This window comes from Cricetulus griseus, chromosome 8 (genome assembly GCF_003668045.3).
Source record: "Cricetulus griseus strain 17A/GY chromosome 8, alternate assembly CriGri-PICRH-1.0, whole genome shotgun sequence".
Taxonomy (NCBI): domain Eukaryota; kingdom Metazoa; phylum Chordata; class Mammalia; order Rodentia; family Cricetidae; genus Cricetulus; species Cricetulus griseus.
In genome coordinates this window covers 3,522,256-3,543,078 of record NC_048601.1, presented here as the reverse complement: position 1 = coordinate 3,543,078, position 20,823 = coordinate 3,522,256, and the positions used below count along the sequence as shown (strand labels likewise).

At 42.4% G+C, this 20,823-nt stretch overlaps 1 protein-coding gene across 4 annotated transcripts in view; it reads right to left on the bottom strand.

The window, feature by feature from the left end:
• Positions 1-20,823, bottom strand: part of Itpr2 (inositol 1,4,5-trisphosphate receptor type 2) — a 414,122-nt gene that overhangs the window by 67,128 nt on the left and 326,171 nt on the right. For all 4 annotated transcript variants that reach the window (XM_027430112.2, XM_035448791.1, XM_035448792.1 and 1 more), the window contains 4 exons: positions 18,543-18,735; positions 15,726-15,851; positions 7,878-8,053; positions 361-525 (listed from right to left, as the gene is read on the bottom strand). In XM_027430112.2, the coding sequence (XP_027285913.1) occupies positions 361-525; positions 7,878-8,053; positions 15,726-15,851; positions 18,543-18,735 (660 nt within the window). The remainder of the gene's footprint in view (positions 1-360; positions 526-7,877; positions 8,054-15,725; positions 15,852-18,542; positions 18,736-20,823) is intronic.

The following is a 20,823-nucleotide window of genomic DNA, read 5'->3' as shown; positions in this document are numbered from 1 at the left end:
ACTTTGACATTATAGATAAGATATACATCCTTATTTGTCCCTTTGCATCTGGATAATCAGTGAATTAAGGAAATATTACTTGGCTGAAAACCCAAAGCCTGGGCCAAGAGAAGAGTCAAGGAAGTTTCTTACTTCTCAGCAAAGAATAGAATTCCATCACCTATGTACTTCCCAGAGAAAAGACCCCACACACACACTTCTCCTAGGAAATACCAAAAATAACATAATTTGTGCCCTGCTAAAAAACAAATAAATAAAACAAACAACAATAAACCAAACCAAAAGAAACCAACTGGGAGTCTAAGGTGTACGGTGCTGCATCCCGTGCCCAGCGGCAATTGTCCCTATGGCTGTACTCACCAGGAAGCTGTAGAAGAACTCGTGGACAAAGAGGCCGAGCATGCAAACCAGGACGTACGCCACATGGTAGAGAAAGGCCATGTCCAGGATGACCGCTCGATAACCTCGGGTGAATGTGCCTCGATTTCCCACAAAACTCACCAGGAACACGATTTTATTACATAGCTAAACGGAGGAGAAAGTGGGATTTTAGTGCTTCACAGTATCCGCAGAACAAGACACCGAAAGAGGAGTATTCCTAAGTTGTGGTTTCCGTTCTCAGAGCCCTCCTGGGTTGTTTTTCAAGCAGTCTGCCAATGCACATGTGAACAACACAGAACTGGCTCACTCTGTAGCTACAGGGACAGAGAATGAGACCCTAGCTCTGTCACCAACATGGATGAGTGTAAATCTGGCTTTTCCTTACTCTTGGACAACCTAGTTCTTTCCATGGGAAGCCTTGATGGTTTCTGAAAACCTGCTGTGAGGAGGTTTTACCTCACAGAAGCCCAGATGACATGACATGGCCAGAGCAATTACTACAATGACTCTTCAAATGTTCCTTAGATACTTATGACTGTGTATTTATATGTATGCCTTTAGGAAAATAGGACGCTCTTTGCAACACTGATTATGTATATCATACACACACATGTATTACATACATATACACACACATACATGTTATCAAACTTGAGAGAATACAAACTCTTTTCCACCGACATCCTGAAGTCTGAATCCATACAGATAAAATGAAAAACTGGTAATTATTGCATGTTATGAAGGTCTAGTCAGAACAACAACACAGCCACTAAAGGCAGACTCTTTCCTCCATGTCCCCAACTAGCTGTCCACCCTCTCAATAACCAGTAATAATCTCAAACCCCTTCCACCCACTTTCAACAACTTCAGCAGCTGTCAATCAAGCAGGAGCCTTATTTCACTGTTAGGCGGTTTATGTTGTCACTCAGTAGCACTGAGACACGACGGAGACTTCAGAGTGGCTCTCTAAGAGCAGGAAAGAAAACTGCTCAAAACCCAAGCAATGAATACACACAAAGGTCCTGTGTCTGGCCACAAGCTGGATGCACAACAAGGGTGAGATGAATGTCTGGCAAAGCAACATCCAGCCGTTATTCTGAATTGCTTTTGAGAAACCCTGTCCAAAATTACAAAACTTACCAACTTACCTGGACTTGCCCACCCAGGTTCATCGATGTGATAGAGAGAGGGATTTATACAAAAGTAGAATAAAGACCCCCTCACAAGGGTAATTGTATGACACAGACATATGCTTTCTGTGTCATTTCCTCATTTTCTACGATGAGTTACAAAAAACACACAGGGAAACTGTTTATGAAGCAGATATACTGGGGAGGAACAGACTAAACTGAATTCTCAAAATGATCAATAAATTTTGGTTACAAAGTGTAAAAGACAAGATGCATTTCTGCCTGAGCAGGGCTCGGTCATGTTAACGTGAAAAATAAAGAGAGATTTGCTTTGCTTGTTTACCCGGGTGGCGCTGCACGACCCTTGACCTGTATGTAACGGGGTGCATATGCTTCTGTTCTCTAGGGCAGTAGTTCTCAACCTTCCTAACGTTGCAACACTTGAATACAGTTCCTTATGTTGTGGGGACCCCCAAACATAAAATTACTTTCCTTGCTACTTCATAGCTATAATTTTGCTACTGTACTGTTATGAGCAAATGTAAATATCTGATATACAGGATATTGTGACCCCTGTGAAAAGGCCAGTCGACCCCCAAAGGGGTTGTGACCCTCAGGCTGAGAACTGTTGTTCTAGAGACATCTGGAAGTGGAATGAGGTTGACGGGTGTGGTGGCTTTGCCATGGGTTCACACAGAGTTCAGAGGCGGAAGCGGTCCTTGTGTTTAAGGAGTTTATGCCAAGGACAAATGAATGCAAGAATAAAGGGCAGGAAAGAACTGAGAGTCCAGTTTCTGTGGCATGAAGAAATTTGTAAAATTTTTTTGTGTGTGGCACTTTCCATGAGAGCTGGGACTTGGTGGAGGAATAAAGAGCCGAGATCACCTTCTTCCTGCTTGTGTCATGACTTCATTGACATGGAGCCGGTCTTTCTATGTCGGCCTCATGAGGATGCTGCAGCCAATCAGTTCTGTGGCAAGCATCCCCGTGGGCGATGCGTGATGGTGGGCTGAGGTGGCTACAGGGCCCTGCTCTTCTGAGCTGCTGGAAGCAGTCCTGAAACAGCAGCACAGATGCCAACAGCACCACACATTTTGTTTCACTTTTTCTATTTATTCCTCAAAGTTGCCCACAGTGTCACTTTGGTGGATGACTTGAGTAATAGTGAAGAAGGAAGGGTGGAGAAACAGCTCCACACAGTTCTCTGGGTCTCACAGAAATCAGCATGCTAACCAACCAGTTTACCAAGAGCTCCCCTTGTCACAGCAAGGGTGACATTAATGTTTGCTTATGAGTTAGTGTCTAGTGAAGAATAAGTATTGATTGCATCCTGGTGAATCACACGGCAGTGTGATATCTTCATGTATGCTCACAAGTGGTAGACATGTCTTTGCAGGACTTTCAGTGGTGTGATGTGGTGAAGTGAAAGACAGAAGTCACTGACTTCATTCTTGACACATCCCTCTGTTTCTAGAGGACTTTGTTCACGTCTATAATATGTGCCTAGAAGGTAATCGTTACTCAGAATTTATCTTGTTATTTATTTATATGAATGTGTGTGTCACCCATGTGTGTGCAGTACCTTTTGGGGCAGGTGAGGACGAGCCATTTGAGATGGTTTTGAGCTATCTGACTTTGGTGCTGGGAGCTGACCTGGGTCTTCAGAAAAACAAAAACAGCAAATGTTCTTAACACTGAGCCTTATCTCCAGCCCCAGACTGAAGCCATTAAAGACGCCTCCTGGCCCCATAATTTTTGTGACATCTTTTTGTTATTTTATATGGTCACAGAAACTGACCACTGCTAAGTGTTGGCGATAGTGTTATTCCTTTGGTCTTATTCAGGACTCTCTTCCTGAGAAGAATATGTAATCCTCATTTGTGCTATTACTATGGGAAAACATGACCTATTTTCCAAGAATAAATTGTCAAGTGGAAAAACAACAGACAGTCTGCTGATGGAAGGTAAAACATAAGATGATTTAATTCAATGATCTCCAGGTATGTGGGTTACACCTCAGGCAGGATAAAATCTTAAGGTCACTATGTAAATAAAAATTTACACACAGTCAAATACCACCCTGGGAATCTTTGAAACTGCCAGCAGAACAGTATAATAAACACAGACGATGTGAGCAGCATCACTTATGACACCCAACACAACCTCAGAGAGGCTTTGGTTTTTTACAACTGAAAGGCAGAAATAGTGGTACCCGGTGACCATATTAAACAAAACACCGTGTGTGTATTTGAAAGAGAGAGATAATATGAAGGGAAAGTTTCAGATCATGAACTGAACTTGTGTGTTTAGTGACTGTATGACAGGACACAATCCTATAGACTAACGTGTCATGTGGTCACCCATGAAACTACACACACACCGCTCAGAACACCATTCGTTCAGCTGAGCCTGTGGGAACTGTCAATAGTCTGGCTCGATACCAAAGCCTTATTTGCTTTTCCCTCTTGCAAAGTGGGGAGAACACACTCTACCGTGTCACGTTAAAATAACGGTAAGAAAGGCTAGCACCACTAAGTGAATCACAGGTCCCCAGCCATTATTAGAAGGGGGTAAAGTGCGGTTATTTGAATAGATATAGCCCCCACAGGCTCACAGGGCATGGAGGAGTGGCCATGTTGGAGTAGGTGTGGCTTTGTTGGGGGAGGTATGTCACTAAGGGGGTTTGCTTTGAGGTCTCAAATGCTCAAGCCAGGTCTAGTGTGACATTCACTCTCAGCTACTTCTTCAGCCCCATGTCTCCCTGCACGCCACCAGGCTTCCTGCCATGATGATAATGGACTAAACCTCTGAACTGTAAGCCAGCCCCCAATTAAATGTTTTCCTTTATAAGAGCTGCCATGGTCATGGTGTCTCTTCACAGCAATAAAATCCTAACTAAGACAACAGTGTAAGTAGATCTCTCTAGAAAATGTTAAAAGGTATTTCACTGTGGGGATTGGAGTGTGGCTCAGTGGTAGAGCACTTGCCTAGTATGTGTGAGGCTCGGGGTTCAGTTCCTAGCATCAGAAGGAAAATCTTTACTGATAATTTACTATGCTTTTCTTTACTACAAATAATCTAAGCCACACAGATAAATGGAGTGATTAATGAGGATATAACAGCCATCTAATGAATCAGTAATCTCCTTAAAAACAGGAAATACTACATCTGTATAAATGAGGTTTGCAAAAATATTCAGTGATGTGAACAACATTAAGCATTTATAGAATGTGCCTCTGTATTGTTCAGAATGTTAATTTGTACCAACATTAGCTAAAGAGGCCACACTGTGCACGAGAAGAAAACTGTGTAAGATATACTTTGCAGCACTCAAAATTACTGAGTTTTCTGAGACAACTGTGACAGGAAAATCTACCTGAAATGTGGACAAACTTCAAACTTTACAAACGAATTCGATTTTAGCATAATAAACTAGAAACTGATAAATTCTGAGGTATTCCTTCTATTATATTTCCTTTCTTGTAAAAGAGACTTTTCATATTTGCTTAACATTATGAAGGACAGAGTCTACAGACAAGTTACTGTATGCGCTAAGACACAGACACATCATATGGCAACACTTTCTGATTGATTCATTAATGATCTGCACAGGGGATACTTGGTAAATGGTAGATGTTATCACCAGTGTATCAATATAACAGTTACTGTTCTTTTCTGGATCTTCCATACCAAGATTCTCAACAGATCTCAGCATCCAGATGAGGGTAGACCAGTTGTCCATACCTTACTCCAACTGACAAGAAGGATGAAATCAGACATTGGCTGATTTATATCTGATGTCTCAAATCCTGCCTCTTGTTATGGCTAAACTGTCAGGCTAATGTTTTCTTCTGGTTTTTCTGATATCTATTATTTCAGCAATGACAGCTTCTCATTGCTATACAATGCAAATGTCTATGTACAAATTAAATTAATTAACATATTAATTCATATTATTATTAATATGTAGTTAATACCAAGGTACATTAGTATAGGATTCATGTTTTACTTTATTTTTCCTGTCCCATTAGTAAAGATAAACTAAGAAACTTGTGTAACGAATTTATGTGAAGAGAAAGTATATAGTAATTCACTAAAATAATTTTATTATTCTTTTGGTAGCAAACACAACTTTAAATTATAAATATAAACTTTTCTATTAACATCTGAAGTAGTATCAAATTATAATAATTTCATTAAATTTGCCTCAAATCGACATAGATTATTTTCTTTAGTCAGATGACCCTAGGCTGGTGGTAGTGTCTTGTTGAGTAACATGTTTTATGCTATTGGAATACTGGAAAATTCATGGAATTAGCAATACAGACATGTCTACATGCATAATACTTTCTCGTGAAGCAGTTAAAAAAAAAAACTTGGCTTTGGTAGAGAATTTTTTTTATGGTGAGATGATTTTCACCAAAGCACATGGAAGTTATCACTTTATAGTGTCCTACAAGAGACAGGAAAAGAACACCAGATGTTTTTGGTTCACGCCCACCCCAAACATTCAAATGTTTTCCTTACCTCTGTCTACATCGTCTTGGTCCAGAGATTTAAAAGGAAACAGAAAGAAAGAGACAGAAAGTGGCACATAAATTCTAGATGGCAAGCTGCACATTGCCTACCTCTTGGTGCTCTAAATGCCCATCATATTACATAACAGGTGCAGAGAATGTTTGTTATTTTGGGGGACAACTCTGCTTAGCTATTCTTCACTTTCTTAAACTTGGATTTTTCTCATTTAGTCAATGATCAGTTTATGAATAACATCTGATTCCTCAAATAATACAATTTCATGCTGAACATGTTTTCTAGAGACACAAAATGAGCCCAACACAGAGGTATAGACACGTTTATACACTTTGTGATGATCCTATAATTACCTTGGTTGATGATTTGACAACGTCAGCTTATTTTCAAAGCAAAGACAAAACGAACTCAGATCACGGAATCGCCTCTGAATGTTCAGATGTCAAAGACAGGGTGGAGTGAGCCAGAAGGAATGAATTGCATCGCCCCATTGAGACAGGGGAGAACAAGGGCCAGATCACACAGGAACATGGAGATGGGGCTGAGCAAGGACCAGGTTCATGCATTAATGTGATATCTAAGCCCTAAGAAACCCAGAGAAGGGGGCATCTGGTAACTTTCAAAAGCCTCTGCTCACACTTTACTTCACTGATGGAAACTGAAAATTTTCTTTTTTTTTTTAATATTCTAACAACTGGGAACTGTGGAATGCTGTCCAACATTGAAGAGTTGTAATAAAATCAAGGTCAGAAACACTGAAAACATAGAAGTGACTATATATTGTCTCATCTTGGCAATCTTTAAAAGTTGGTTAGCTCATTTATTTTCAATACATAGTGGCCACAGATCCATCCACTTGCTCATTAGCTACTTATTCCAAAATATTTATAGACTCCCTGTGATGTCCCAGGATTTCATGATCAATCACTATCCTTAATAAGTATGTAAGGTAATATAGGAGATAACACCAGAGTACTGAACATTGAGTTAGGAACCTGACAATAGTTACAGGCAGTGCTTTCAGAATTAATTATGTAGCTACAATAGCATTTATGTGATTTCTGACCATTTGTTATTTCATCAGTTTGATGATTTACCTTTTCTTCATATCCATTTACAGATATTCCTTGCCTGAAATTGGCCCAGAGTCCATTCAAGTTTTTTGTTTGTTTGTTTGTTTTGTTTAAATTACATCTACAAATCTTTCATTTGCTTCTTGGCATGATACTTCCAGTTTGTTCATTCCACACTTAAAACTAACATTGTCAAAAGCATTTTCTTGTTCTAATATACTAAAGTTTGGCGAAAAGAATCTCACCCAGGCCTTTTATAAGTTTATAGGATTTTCTCATATAAAAGGAGCCCAATTTTGGACCTCATTTTTTGCCTAGCACACTTTTCTCCCCCAAACAAGCCATTTGATAGGAGGTATTTCTTAAATTCTATTGAACATAATTCAATCTTTTGGGATGACTTAGAACCCACTTTCAGTTGTTAACAGTAGCTGGGCTATTTTTTTCAGTAATGGCAGATATGGTACTGGGAGGACATTAAACCTGATGAAAGGGACAGCCGAACTGGGTCACACTGTAAGGGCTACTTAAACCTATCGATGTGTTACTCATCTTTTTGTTCTCTCTCTCTCTCTCTCTCTCTCTCTCTCTCTCTCTCTCTCTCTCTCTAAATTAAAGCAAGTAAAAATGATACTTTAGTTAACATAAATTTATATCAAACCAGAATTCACTGCATACACATAAATAAAAGCATAGTTAACCATATTTACACTCAATACATCTGAATTCCATAAGATACAAAGTTAAGCAATGTACTTACATTAGCAGCACCAAGAAGTATTAGTGTTGGCCCCAGACCGATGGTGTATATTGATCTGAGCATGATAGACACAAGAAATGGCCGGATACCCACAGGCTTGGAGAAGAAAAACAGCATAGATGTGCAGATCGCTACTGCTATCCAAAGGAGAACCGAGAACAACGGGGAAAGCGTACCTGGAAAAAGGAGCAGGGGTTACTTGTCACCAAGAAAACACAGATAGAAAACACCAAAGTTTTGGCTTCTGTGCTTCATATGCAAACAAAGCCATGGTGCACAAATCTCAGAATAACCCAGTCAACTTTCTACCACAGGAAAGCTTTCTTGACTAGTAAGTTTCAGTGTCATTGAGGAGCTGGAGGTCCCAACAAGAAAGTCCAAGAGCAGTCACCATTCTTCACTTCGAGTCTGAGAACTCTACTTTCTCTCTTGCGGGAGTGATTTATGAAATACTTTTGATAAATGTACTTCACTTGGGAACTTCAAGTCAAATTGATGATTGATGATTGTGGGAAATCAGGTATAGTCCTTCATCATTCCCTTGTTGTATTAGAATCAAATTATCCCATTATGGAGTCCTCAAAAGAATCTAGTTCAGGCCAGCAAGATGGCTCAGCAGATGAAGGTTCTAGCTGCCAGGCTCAATGACTTGGGTTTGATCCCCAGAAACCACACAGCAGAGGAAGAGAGCCAACTCTCACCTCCACACAGACACATACACAGGAAAGAGACAGCAGAATAAATAACAAATGTAAAAAAACAAAAATAAAAGAACCCAGTTTATAGAACCTTACATTTTATGAAATAGAGATATGCTTTGGGTGTTAAAACCCACACACATGTGACTATATCTGAGAAAGCTTTAAGTGTTAAAACACACGCACATGTATTTTTATATTTTAAAACACCTGAGTCTTCATATGAGTGTAGGAATATGAATGGACACACTTGAAGACTGACTCAAGTTCCAACAATATTTAATCATCAGGAAATATGGAGCTGGGTGGATAGCCAGCCAGGGAAGAGCTTGCCTCATGAGCATGAGGATGTGGATTTGATCTCCAGACCCCCAGGAATTAAGCCTAACATTTGGATGGTGGTGCTAAGGCTGCAGTGACAGGCAGAGCCCTGGGACTTGCTGGCCAGTCTAGCGGGATGGGTGACTTCCAGGCCATTGAGGGACCTTGTCTCAAAATACAAGGTGAGTGATGTCCTGACCTCTGCCTTCCACAGACACGCACACACTCACCTATATACATATATACCCATGCACAAAAATGCGTGTGTGCCTGCACACACATGCACACATGCAGTCATGCACACGCATGCACACATGCAGTCATGCACACACACATATTCATGCAATCATGCATGTATACATATGCACACACACACATGCACATATGTATGTGCACATACACAACATATATATGCAGTCATGCACACACATGCAGTCATGCACATATGCACACACAGTCATGCACACACACACATGCACACATGTATGTGCACATACACAACATACATATGCAGTCATGCACATATACAACATACATATGCAGTCATGCACTCACATGCAGTCATGCACATATGCACACACATGCAATCATGCATATATACACATACACACACAGTCATGCACACACATAGTCATGCAGTCGTGCACATATGCACACACACATGAAGTCATGCACACAAACATGAAATCATGCACATACACACATATTCATGCAATCATGCATATATACACATGCACACACACAGTCATGCACACACACGCATGCACACATGCATGTGCACATACACAACATACATATGCAGTCGTGCACATATATAACATACATATGCAGTCATGCACACACATGCAATCATGCACATATACACATGCACACATGCAGTCATGCACACACACACACACAGTCATGCACATATACACATACACACATGCAGTCATGCACATACACATGCACACATGCAGTCATGCACATACACACACAGGCACACTCACACATGCAGTCATGCACACATACACACACATGCATGCACAATGCAGTCTTGCACACACATGAAGCTATACACACATGCAGTCATGTACACAGACACACATATATGCACTCATGCACACACACATAGAAGCATAAGAAAAATCTCCAATGATTTTTAAATAAACTTAAAAAAAACAAGTTCCTTAGAAATTTCTCACAAAGGAGGTTTTAAAATTTTCCCTCGAAAAAGAAGTGCAATTCTGTCATGTGTACGGATGAGACAATCGATGACAGTCCTTCTCAAGCGTGGCGTGTGCTGCATCTGCAGAAGGAACTTTAGGCACCACGTTATTGCCTCCACTGAAGGGTACCAGGACTCAAGAAGAAAACAACAAACTGGAGATTTCTCCCCAGCCTCCTGTGCCAAAACCCCATACGGGTGCTCATTCTTTCAGCCACTTCTTTCTACCCTAAAACTGACTTCTGACACAAAACACCTTGAGTGCTTTCATGAGAAAAGCTTTGGATCCGCATCAAAACCCTGAGGTGACCCAGACACATCCTTTAATAAATGTTGTATTCACTGGGGGCCAATGCATTGAAACATTACAAAGATTTTTGTAATTTGTCAAACATTTCAACTACCATCAAACAATCCATGAAAAAACAAAAACACTAATTTAGATCCTGTGCTTGGATCCTGGCTCTGCATCATGTTCTCTACTGTGGTTTAGGTACGGTGTGTGCTGTGACTGTTTCCCCAGAGGCTCCAGACTTCAAGCATGGTCCTTGTGAAATATGACTAAGGCAATGGAGTCTTTAGATGTGGTACCTGCAGCAGGAAACCGGATTACAGAGCTCTGTCTTTGGAAGGGATTGGCATTGTCGGGGTTGGGGGGGGCAGCACCAGACACTCCCGTGAGAGCATGATGCAAAGTGCAGCCCCCCTGCTCACCTGGCCCCTTCTCCACACAGCCACATCCCTTGCAGCTTCCCCATAAAATTGTGATGGAACCAAGGAGGGTCCCCACCTGGACTGGACAGATGATGACACCCAATCATGGACTTCCAGCATCCAAAACCGGGAATTATATAAATGTTTGCCTTATGAAACACCCAGAATCAGGTGTTTTATTGTAGCAACACTTTTGTTGCCATAACAGCTTCCAAACAAACAGTGATGGAGCCATAGAGCTGGCTCAGAGATTAAGAGCACTTGCTGCTCTTCCAGAGGACCTGGGTTCAATTCCCAACAATCCAATAGAGGCTCACAACTGTCTGCAACTCTAGTCCTAGGGGATCCGACACCCCCTTCTGGACTCCACAGGCACCAACTATGTACACGGTACATGGACATATGTGCAGACAGAACACCCACACATGTTAACTAAATAAGATTTTAAGCGATTTTTTAAAGATTGGGAAGAAAGCGCTCACCGTCCTCATTGTCAGAATGGACAGCCTCCTTTTGATATTGGCTTATATATGTGCTCTGCCTAGCAAAAGCAAGCCCAGCCACCATCTGCCTTGATTCGACAGCTCTCCCAGAGCAGTACAGGGTGAGTGCCTTTAATGTCCGACTACATGTGTGTTGACTCTCAGGTCTCCATGAAAACACAAACTCTATAAGGGTGCAAGGTAGTCTTATCCTGCCACAGTGTGTCTTGCAGCAGTAAATAATACTGGTCTATCAAGCAGACAAAATATGCTCAGGGAGTTCATACTGAGCAAGCCACTAAATATTTATTAATCCCCAGCTGCACCTGGCTTTCTACATGGGCTCTGGACATCCACAGTCAGGTCTTCAGGCTTGTGTGGCTGTCACTCTGCTGGCCAAACCATTTCCTAAGTCCCTGGCTTTCTTCTTTTAAAAATTATTTTATTCTATTTAACATGTGTTCTGTGTATGTGCACAAGCGCGTGTGTGTGCAAGAGTGTGCATGGTGTGTGTGTGTGTATGTGTGTGTGTAGATGCCCACAGAGGCCAGAAGAGGATCCTAAATCCCTTGGAGCTGGAGTCATAGGCATTTGTGTACCACCCTATGTGAGTGCTAAGACCCAAACTCTGCTCAGACAACAGAGCAAATCATGCTAAGATGTTTCTCTAGCATCCCCCAGCTTTTCTTTTAAGAATGCATTAAAATTGACATCTTCAGGGAACATTTGACAGTGTTCTTCCTATCATGTGACTCGTCAGACTAACTCATAAATAAAGTCTGGTATGATATTCTGTGATTTGGCACAAATGCTCATTCTGCAAACTATCACCAGTGCCAGATGATCTAACCACACCTTTACTCTGTCCCAGATGTTTGCGGCCCGCTGGGTTCTCCCCTTGATATACAAAAAGGCACAACTATGCACTTAAAACTGGGTGGTTTATCCATTTTTACAAGTAACTTGTGGACTGTCTAGCACAGGACCTTGCACACAGCTTGCTATTGAGTACATCTGTGTGGAATGAGAAAATAAGATCAACAGTCATTTAATGCAGTTAATTAAGGATGAATTCTGTGGCCATCTGTGAGAACCATCAGGTTAGTTCTGACCTGAGGATTTATGCCTTGGAAAAAAATAAATCTCTCTGACACACCTAGAGACAGGTGCTAAGATTTTTCAAAGCCAATCTCAGTGGAGTATGGTGACTTATGCCTGTATCCAAACACTTAGGAAGTTCAAGGCTGGCCTACACTACATAGTGAATTCTAGGCCAACCTGGGCGACTCAGAGAGATCTCGTCTCTCAAACAAACAAATAACCAAAACCAAAGCAATACCAAGCAGCAGTGCCAATCCTTACCCACCAAGTGGAAACTCTTTCCCTTAATATTTTGCATATTTCTATTAATTTTCCATAATAAGTCTTATTATATTTAATGGGAAGATATTTTTAGGAATTTATTCTTTCTAAGATGTTAGAAGCTGGTCCTCTATAAAAGAAAATTCAGACAGTAAAATTGGACTTCATTTCCACACTTGTCTTGGAGCCCTGCCTCGGGCTGATTTGTTCATGGCCTCCTGCCAAACACAGCTGCTTCTCACTCCTCAGCCTTCTCCAAGTCTGGGCTTTCTGTGCAGGCTCATTAGACTCCTTCTTCCTACACCCAGGTCCAATAAAGTCAACATCTATCTATAAACCCACTGGTGGTCCTTGCTCTCGTGTCTTTCTCATTTCTTGGTCCTTAACCAGACCATGAGATCCTTGAGGACAAAACAGCTTTACTAATCTCAGCATCTCTCAGCCTAGCATGGTGCGTAGTACACAATGGTACCCATAAATGCTTATGGAACCCAGTGGATTGAAATCACCTGGAAGAATCTTATTTTCCTAAGCAAAAATGTTTGTGAGGAAGAATTACACTTAATATGTGAAGAAAAATCCTCCCTCTAGATTTAAAATTGATAATTCTATCTTGGGATAAAAAGTTCTCCACTGACTAGTCTTCTAGGAAGGGTCAGTTGGCATGGCTGGAGATGGCCCTAGCATCAACAGATTCCACATAATTCCTGGCAGTTAAGAGGGAGTTCCATCTACAGTGGAGGTAGATGGTGCCTTGGAGTGTTTATCTGAGAGGCAACATCTCCCTTGGATCCCTTTGTGCCATCATTGTGAATGGAGGACACTATTTTCTAAACTGACATTGTAACCCACCTGTGAACAAGACAGTTGAGCTCAAGACACTTCCAAGAGCCTGGGTGACACCTCACCATTCATTGGAACTGGAGGAAGACCAGCCCATGCCTCTGCTGGCCCCTTGCCATGACGGCTCTGTGGCTCTCAAGCCGCTTGTAGTAGGGCCCAGGGTGGGAAAGTGTGGCCCATGTTAACAGAGGTCCATCTCTGGCCCAAATTTTCCAGACGGCTTCATGATTGCCCTCCCTGCCCCAAATGATGATACTATAGGAATACGTAGAACCTTGTTTCTATTTTTTAAATTTTATACCAAAGTTCCTTAAGACTTAAGCAATAGCTGCAAGAATAATGGAAAAACCGCCATGAAGACCCTTCATCTAGATCCAAATATCAGTACATTGCATGACTGATAACCATGAATGTCAACACCAGGAACAATACTGTCATCTACTTCATCCCTCTGTCTTTAGTTTGAACAGCTCCTAATCTTTGTCTTTGATAAGCTTGAGATAGTGATTGTGCCAACCTCAATCTAGACTTTAACCTTATTCCTAAAGTTGTTGTGAGATAATTCACCCAAACTAATCATCCAACTCAGGCTCATGACAGGGTCCTATGCTCCCCCAATTCTCATGCTTGCCCTCCTTCTAAACAGCCACACACTCATATCCTACAACTGAGGATCCATCTTGCTACTACTGCTGACTCAGAAATCCTTTTCAAGAGAGATGTGTGAATCTGTGTGCAGGCACCAGGCTCCACAAAGCCTGGAGATCTGTGCTTTGCAGCCTCGCATTTGTTAGGTCTGCTTCATTTAGAGGCTGAAGGGCTCCCCTGGGCTTTCCTTGTGTAGTCAGTCAAATGGTGTTAGATGATTTCCAGATATGCTTCCATCTTAAAGATTCCCTGCCTCTCTTTCCTGGAACTCTGTCCTGCATCCTCAGTGGTCCGAATGCAGGTGATATGAATTTATCATTTTATGGTGGGGCTTTACCTCTCAAGAGTCGTGCCCCTCTGTGTCAAGATCTCATCACCAGAGAAGCCCAGACCCAGGGGAGAGAAGGCTGTTCCCACTTCCACCTGTGTGGTGCACAAACGACATTTTTGCTGCCTTGCTTCTGCTGACATGGTAGACGGACACATGCCTGCTGCCTATTTCCTGCTCTGCAGTCACACACATGCTCTACTGTCTGAGATCCCCAATCTCCGATGTGCTTTCTGTAACCCCCCTGCTCCCCCAGCTCTACTTATGCAGCTCAACCTGCAGCCAAGACAGAGACATTGACACCGGTGGGACCTGATGTAGAGACTGGGAAACAGGAAGTTGATCTTGGGCTCCAATCTCTTCTCTTCACTCCCGTCCATCTGAAATTTGCTTACATATCTGTTGCTGTTATGGCACCCTCTCCCCCGTGTCCCCTGGGATGGCAGTGACAATATTTACCTTGTAACAACTACTCCTTGCCAAACTGTCAGGACATCATTCTACGTGCTCTGTTGACAGCATCTCATTAACCTAACACCCCACGAGCAGATGTGCTCTGAGGACGCTCTCAGGTTATTATTTGCTGATTTCTCTCATCTCTGTCTCCAACCCATTCTACTCTCCCAAGTGTACCCCACACCTGTAACAGATTTTTTTCCAAAGCAATCTGTCAAACCTAAACAAAATGTTTCTGAAAGTCCCACCTGGTTTCTATGGAATTTCCCCCTTCTTTGCCTTTGTAAAAGCTCATGCATTACTAATTTAATAACACTGATTTAATAGTCAACATCCTTCCTTGTCCATCATTACAGTCTGTCTTATGCTGTGTATTCAAAAGACTAAGATTATGAATATTATAAATGCACACTGGTATAGAATCAAAACCCTTAGACAAGACAGAAAGTAAGATGTAATTGTTGCTATCTCATCAAAATGCTTGGATGTAAGATTCTCACATAACTGAGATAAAACATTATAAAACACTAATTAGGTTGAAACACAATCATGCCATTTCATTTTTCAATACTTAGCCCTAATAGCTATGCTACATATGAGCTTTCTATATAACGACATTTCTACCAGCCACAGTTTTCTGTCTACTCTACTTAATATCTCTGTGCTTGCAATAAATACAGAAAAAAATTAACACAAACTAAGCTTCTTTATTTTAAATCTGCAAAGAGTTAGTGAATGTAATTTGGGAATTTTCAGGCAGTCATTATTTGCAGAAATGCAAGCACTTGCCTTCATCGCCATCATCCCCGAAAGGGTAGAAGAGAGCCACAGCCAGGTTGATGAACACAGCCAGGTTGAAGGAGACGCTCCCCCAGAGGGAGATGTGCCTGGAGAACCAGAACAGGGCGGGGTTGTCTAGGAAGCAACAAGTACAAGGGTGAGAATGGTCAGTTATTGCTGCGGTCGACGGGAGCCCCACTAAGCTAACGGTGTGTGCAACGTGCCTGTGAACAGTCACAGACGTGCATCTGAAGTGATTGTGTCTAATCTTAGGAAGCTTACTGTGAGACTCTAGATGGCAAAGGCATTTCCTAGTTGGTTCCTTTTCTGTCCTTCAAGAGTGTCAGCGAAGGTGATTCTGCAGTAAAAACCCCTTGCATCTGGCCCGTGCAGATTAAGGGGAAGGCAGCTAGTTGGTCTGGGGACCTTTTACTGAAGGGCACAGGCACATATGTGCTGTAAGTAATACTGATGGGTAAACTGGTCTTATTCTTATGGTGTGAAGTCATAAAAGCCAGGACTGCAGACTTGGATGGTCCCCCCACTGGAAATGCTCAGTCAGTTACCTTAAAGCCTGAGTCTCATCGCTGCAGCACAGCATGGATGGGAGCTAGAGAAATGTAACCTACTCAAGCCAGCGTGGTTTCTCAGGCTTGAAGTCTCAGCATCTGAGGAGCTGAGGCAGAAGGCTGGGTATTAGTTTGAAAGAAAACGGGAATTTCTAGAAAAGGGAATACATGTCTGTCATCAGAAATGAGCTGATGAATGAATCTACTAAACAGTGCTTGCCAGAAACTCTGTTCTTTCCACTTCTAAATAACTGAGCAAATATATAGGGCAGGAGGGGGGTGTTGGAGGAGCTAAACTGTCAGCCTACTCTGGGCACCTAGCGGCTCCTCTGGGTCTTGTCTATTATTCAACTTGTAACTAGGTAACAATTGCCTGTAACCCAGACCCATGGGCTATGACACCCTCTTCTGGCTCCTGCAGGCACTAGACACATGTGGGCACAAGCCTACAAAAGGCACATACATATATACATAATTAAAAATTAGGATTAAAACCTTCAAGATAAAATGTCAGAGTCAGTGGGATGAGGCATATAAAATGAAAACCACTTTTGGGATCTAGAGCAAACCCCAGTCTGGGCCATTGACTAACAAACTGTCTCCTCCTGAGATCAGCTCATTTTTCTCGTCTTGGAGAGGGTGTTCCACAGTGAGAGGGGCTGTGGCAGAATGCTGTCCCCCTGGGCAACAGATCATGGCCTGTAGACATCAACACCACTGTCATTCCTCTGTTTCTATCAGCCCACAAAAACATTTAGATTCTGCCTCTACCTTTGTTCTATACTCTGCTTCTAGAATTTAAAATACAATGTCCACTAGGAATTATTTTAAGGTTTATTTTTTTATTAAAAAATACTTGTCATAAAACAGAGTCCCAGTTTCTTACTAAATTAACTTTGAATTAATTTGAGCTTGCTATTCAATTAATTTTACATGAAGAAAAATTATTTTTTCAAATATCTCAAATAAAAATTTTGAATAATCCACATATATATTAGGTGCTCCAATCTTTTTTTGCTGAGTTCTATGTGGCAAGATTCTAAAGAGAAACAGTGTTGTAGAAAACTAAAGCTGCATGACATTATCTTATACCCAACAGAGCCTCTGACCAGTTCTGGTCATACTCCTAATCTCTCTCAGTAAAGAGCGGAGAAAACTGAATGGTGGAGAATGGATAACACACATGCCCACCTGTCTGGGAAAGTCTCCAAAGACAATGAAGATCTAATCTCAAGAGGACTGACCGCCCCTCCTCAACTTCTGTTATTTTAGAAAACAACTTAAAAAGATTTTTCAAATGAAGGCTTTAATTTTATGTGCATATGAGTGTTGCCTTGTGGACCATGTGTGCACTTGGTGCCCTGGAGGCTAGAAGAGGATGCCAGAACCCTGAAACTGGAGTTATGGATAATTATGAGCTGCCACGTAGGTGCAAGGAATAGAACCCAGGTCCTCTGAAAGAACAATACATGCTCTTAACTTCTAGGCCATCTCCACAGCCTCAAGAAAATGATTTAAAAATTAAAATTAAAAAAAATTCAAACTCAGTGTTTTCAAATACATAGGAGAGTTATGTTACAGGTTAGGTTGCAAAGAGAGAGCTGCGTGGCGATGGCTTTGACTGCAATATCACTTGACTCTCTCTGACTACAGCTGTTTGGAAATGTTTCGCTTGGTGGATTTAGATGGGGGTGGGAGGTAGAAGAAAGAATGACTCCTGGAAAAACTCTTAAGTAATACTTGAGAGGTGGAGGCAGGAACATCACGTACTTAGTCATCTATGGCTGCATAGTGAATTTGAGGACTCACTGAGCTGTGAGACCCTGTCTAAACACATACAGAGTTACAGATGGAGAGGAAGAGAGGGGAGGGGAAACCGGGGGGGGGGCGGAGCCCTATCTGACCGTAGGACACTGGGTGAGAGCACTGATGAGGATATTGTCCCACACATACACTGAGTGTTGAGGGCAAGGAGTCAGTGCAGGATTTCACATCTGCAGCCATCCGGCAGTGCAACAATGCAGCTGCAGCCTTGCAGTTCATAATACATTAACAAGCATGCTCAGAAGCTGCAGGCCATCTCATTAACCTGGGATTTCTGCGTCCACTGAGCTGCAGACCGCTCAGCTTCAGTGACAGGAGGGCTGACACGCTCCACCCTGCAAGTGATCTCGGGGACATTAAACACGCCTCTGCACACGCTCCACCCTGCAAGTGATCTCGGGGACGTTAAACACGCCTCTTCATTCAGACTCACTTCTGATCTTCTTCTGCCATTTCATCTCGTTGTAGAGGTCCTCTGTTTGCTGGAAGAAGTCATTCACCTTGCTTCCCTGCTCGTCTCTCTCCGTGGTGTTGAACACTCGGTACTTGGATTCCCGGGTGAGGAACTCGCAGATGTTGGGGACAGGGAAGACAATCTGCTCCATAGTCCTGTCGTGCCGCACAATCTGGAAACGAGTTTCATTTGTTTTCAGCCATTTGCACACCTCAGCCCTGGACTCCACTTTTAACTTCCCTTTTCTTGATTGCCACGTTTAGTTCTTTGACAAGTCCATGCAAGCATGTAATACGTACATTTCAGTTACCATCACCGCCATTCCCTCATTCCCCGAGGCCTGCTTCTTCCCTGTAGAACTCTTTCCTGTTCTCCTTACTTCCTGGTTTTGGTTGGTTGCCCCCATAGATTTTGACTAGGACCATCCGTGTGGCTTCCAATTCTGAACTACCCAGAAGCGCCGAGTGGGGTCACCTAGTGGATGTACAGCTGGGTGCCAAGCTTTCCTTAGTTCTCACTGTCAACTTGACACAACTCTGAGTCATTTGGAAGGAGGCTCTGTTGAGGAAGCCCCTCGATCTGGTTGGTCTGTGGGCATCTTTATTATTGATTGATATAGGAGGATCAAGCCCACCATGCCAGCGCCATCCCCAGGCCTGTGGTCCTGGAATGTGTCAGAACACTAGCTAAGCATAAGCCCAGGTGAGCCAGCATTCTTTACAGTGTCTAGCTCAGGTTACCATGGTAATGTCTCCCATGCAGTTATAAACCAAAGAAATCCTTTCCTCCCCAGGTTGGTTTTGGCAAGACTGTTTTTATCATGGGAACAGACATGAAACTAGAACAATGAGTTTATGAATGATATTTTTATGAATCCAATTATGAAAAAGGTAAACCAGCTGGGTGACCTTGAACCTAGTACGTAAGCATTTGTGTCCTGTTCTTCCTAAGAGGGGCTCTGGGAAACAGATGATATTAGCATTGTGGGTCCTGAGTTCTCTATACACAGAGAGGTATCTTTATTTATCATTAAAGTGTTGTCCCACCTACAGTTTGGTGTTTTGAATGAGAAATGTCCCTCATGGGCTTATGTGTGTGAACTCTTGCTCCCCAGTTGGTGGCACAGTTTGGGGAGACCATGGAACCTTTAGGAGGTGCAGCCGTGCTGGAGAAGTGTGTCACTGGGGGTGGATTTGAGAGTTTATATTCTTGCTTTCTCTTCCATTACCCTCCTGCATAGGAATAAAATATGACCAGTCAGCTTCACGCCCCTGCCATAGTGCTGTGCCTACCCTGACTTATGGACTCTTCCTCTGGAACCTTAAGCCAAAAATAAAATCTCCCTTCTCTAAGTTGGTTTTGATCCTGGAACTGGAGGTGTGGGTAGTTGTGAGCTGCCCCGTGGGTGCCGGGACCAGAATACAGGCCTCTGCCACAGCAGCCAGAGCTCTCAACTCCTGGATCACCTCTCCAGCCCCTTTATATGCTAACTTAAAAAGGTTAGAATATCAATTGTACAAACTACTTAGATATATTTGGTATGATAGGCAACCATGTGAAAAGAAAGTTAAGAGTGTCAAGTATTTTAAAAAAGAAATTCTTAGGGCTTACTAAAGAAAATAAGCTTTGATTAGATAAGCCAAAATATTCAGTCCCTGCATAAAATGACATGTTTAGTTCTGGTTGTCACATTTTACAAAGGGCAATGACAAACCAGAGAAACTGCTGAAGGAAATGCATTAACCGAAGAAAGCCAAATATGGTTAATTTTTCCCCCGATTATTTAATGAATGCTCACTCAGTCATTAGCTAGCAGCACTATGGTACTGAAAGTGAAGAAAACAAGATAATCCCCAAGGGCTGAGGAGACAGCTTGCTGGTTAAAAGCACTTGCCATGAAAATATGAGGGCCAGAGCTCAGATCTCCACAGACCCACTAAGCCTTGGCTGGGTGTGCCAGCGCCCTGTCATTCCAGCCATGGAAGGAAGAGCCAGGGGATCCTCAGAGCAAGCTGTTTAGAAGAGGAGCCGTGTTAGCAGGCTCTGGGTTCAGATGGCAGAGCCCGCCTCAGTGAGTAAGGTGGAAGAATAATAGCAGAGTATGATTCTTGATATCAGCCTGGGCCTCTCCTGTGCAAACGAACATGACCACACACATATGCAAAAGCATGCAAACACACACACACACACACACACACACACACACACACACACACACGCACACACATATGCAAAAGCATGCAAACACACACACACACAC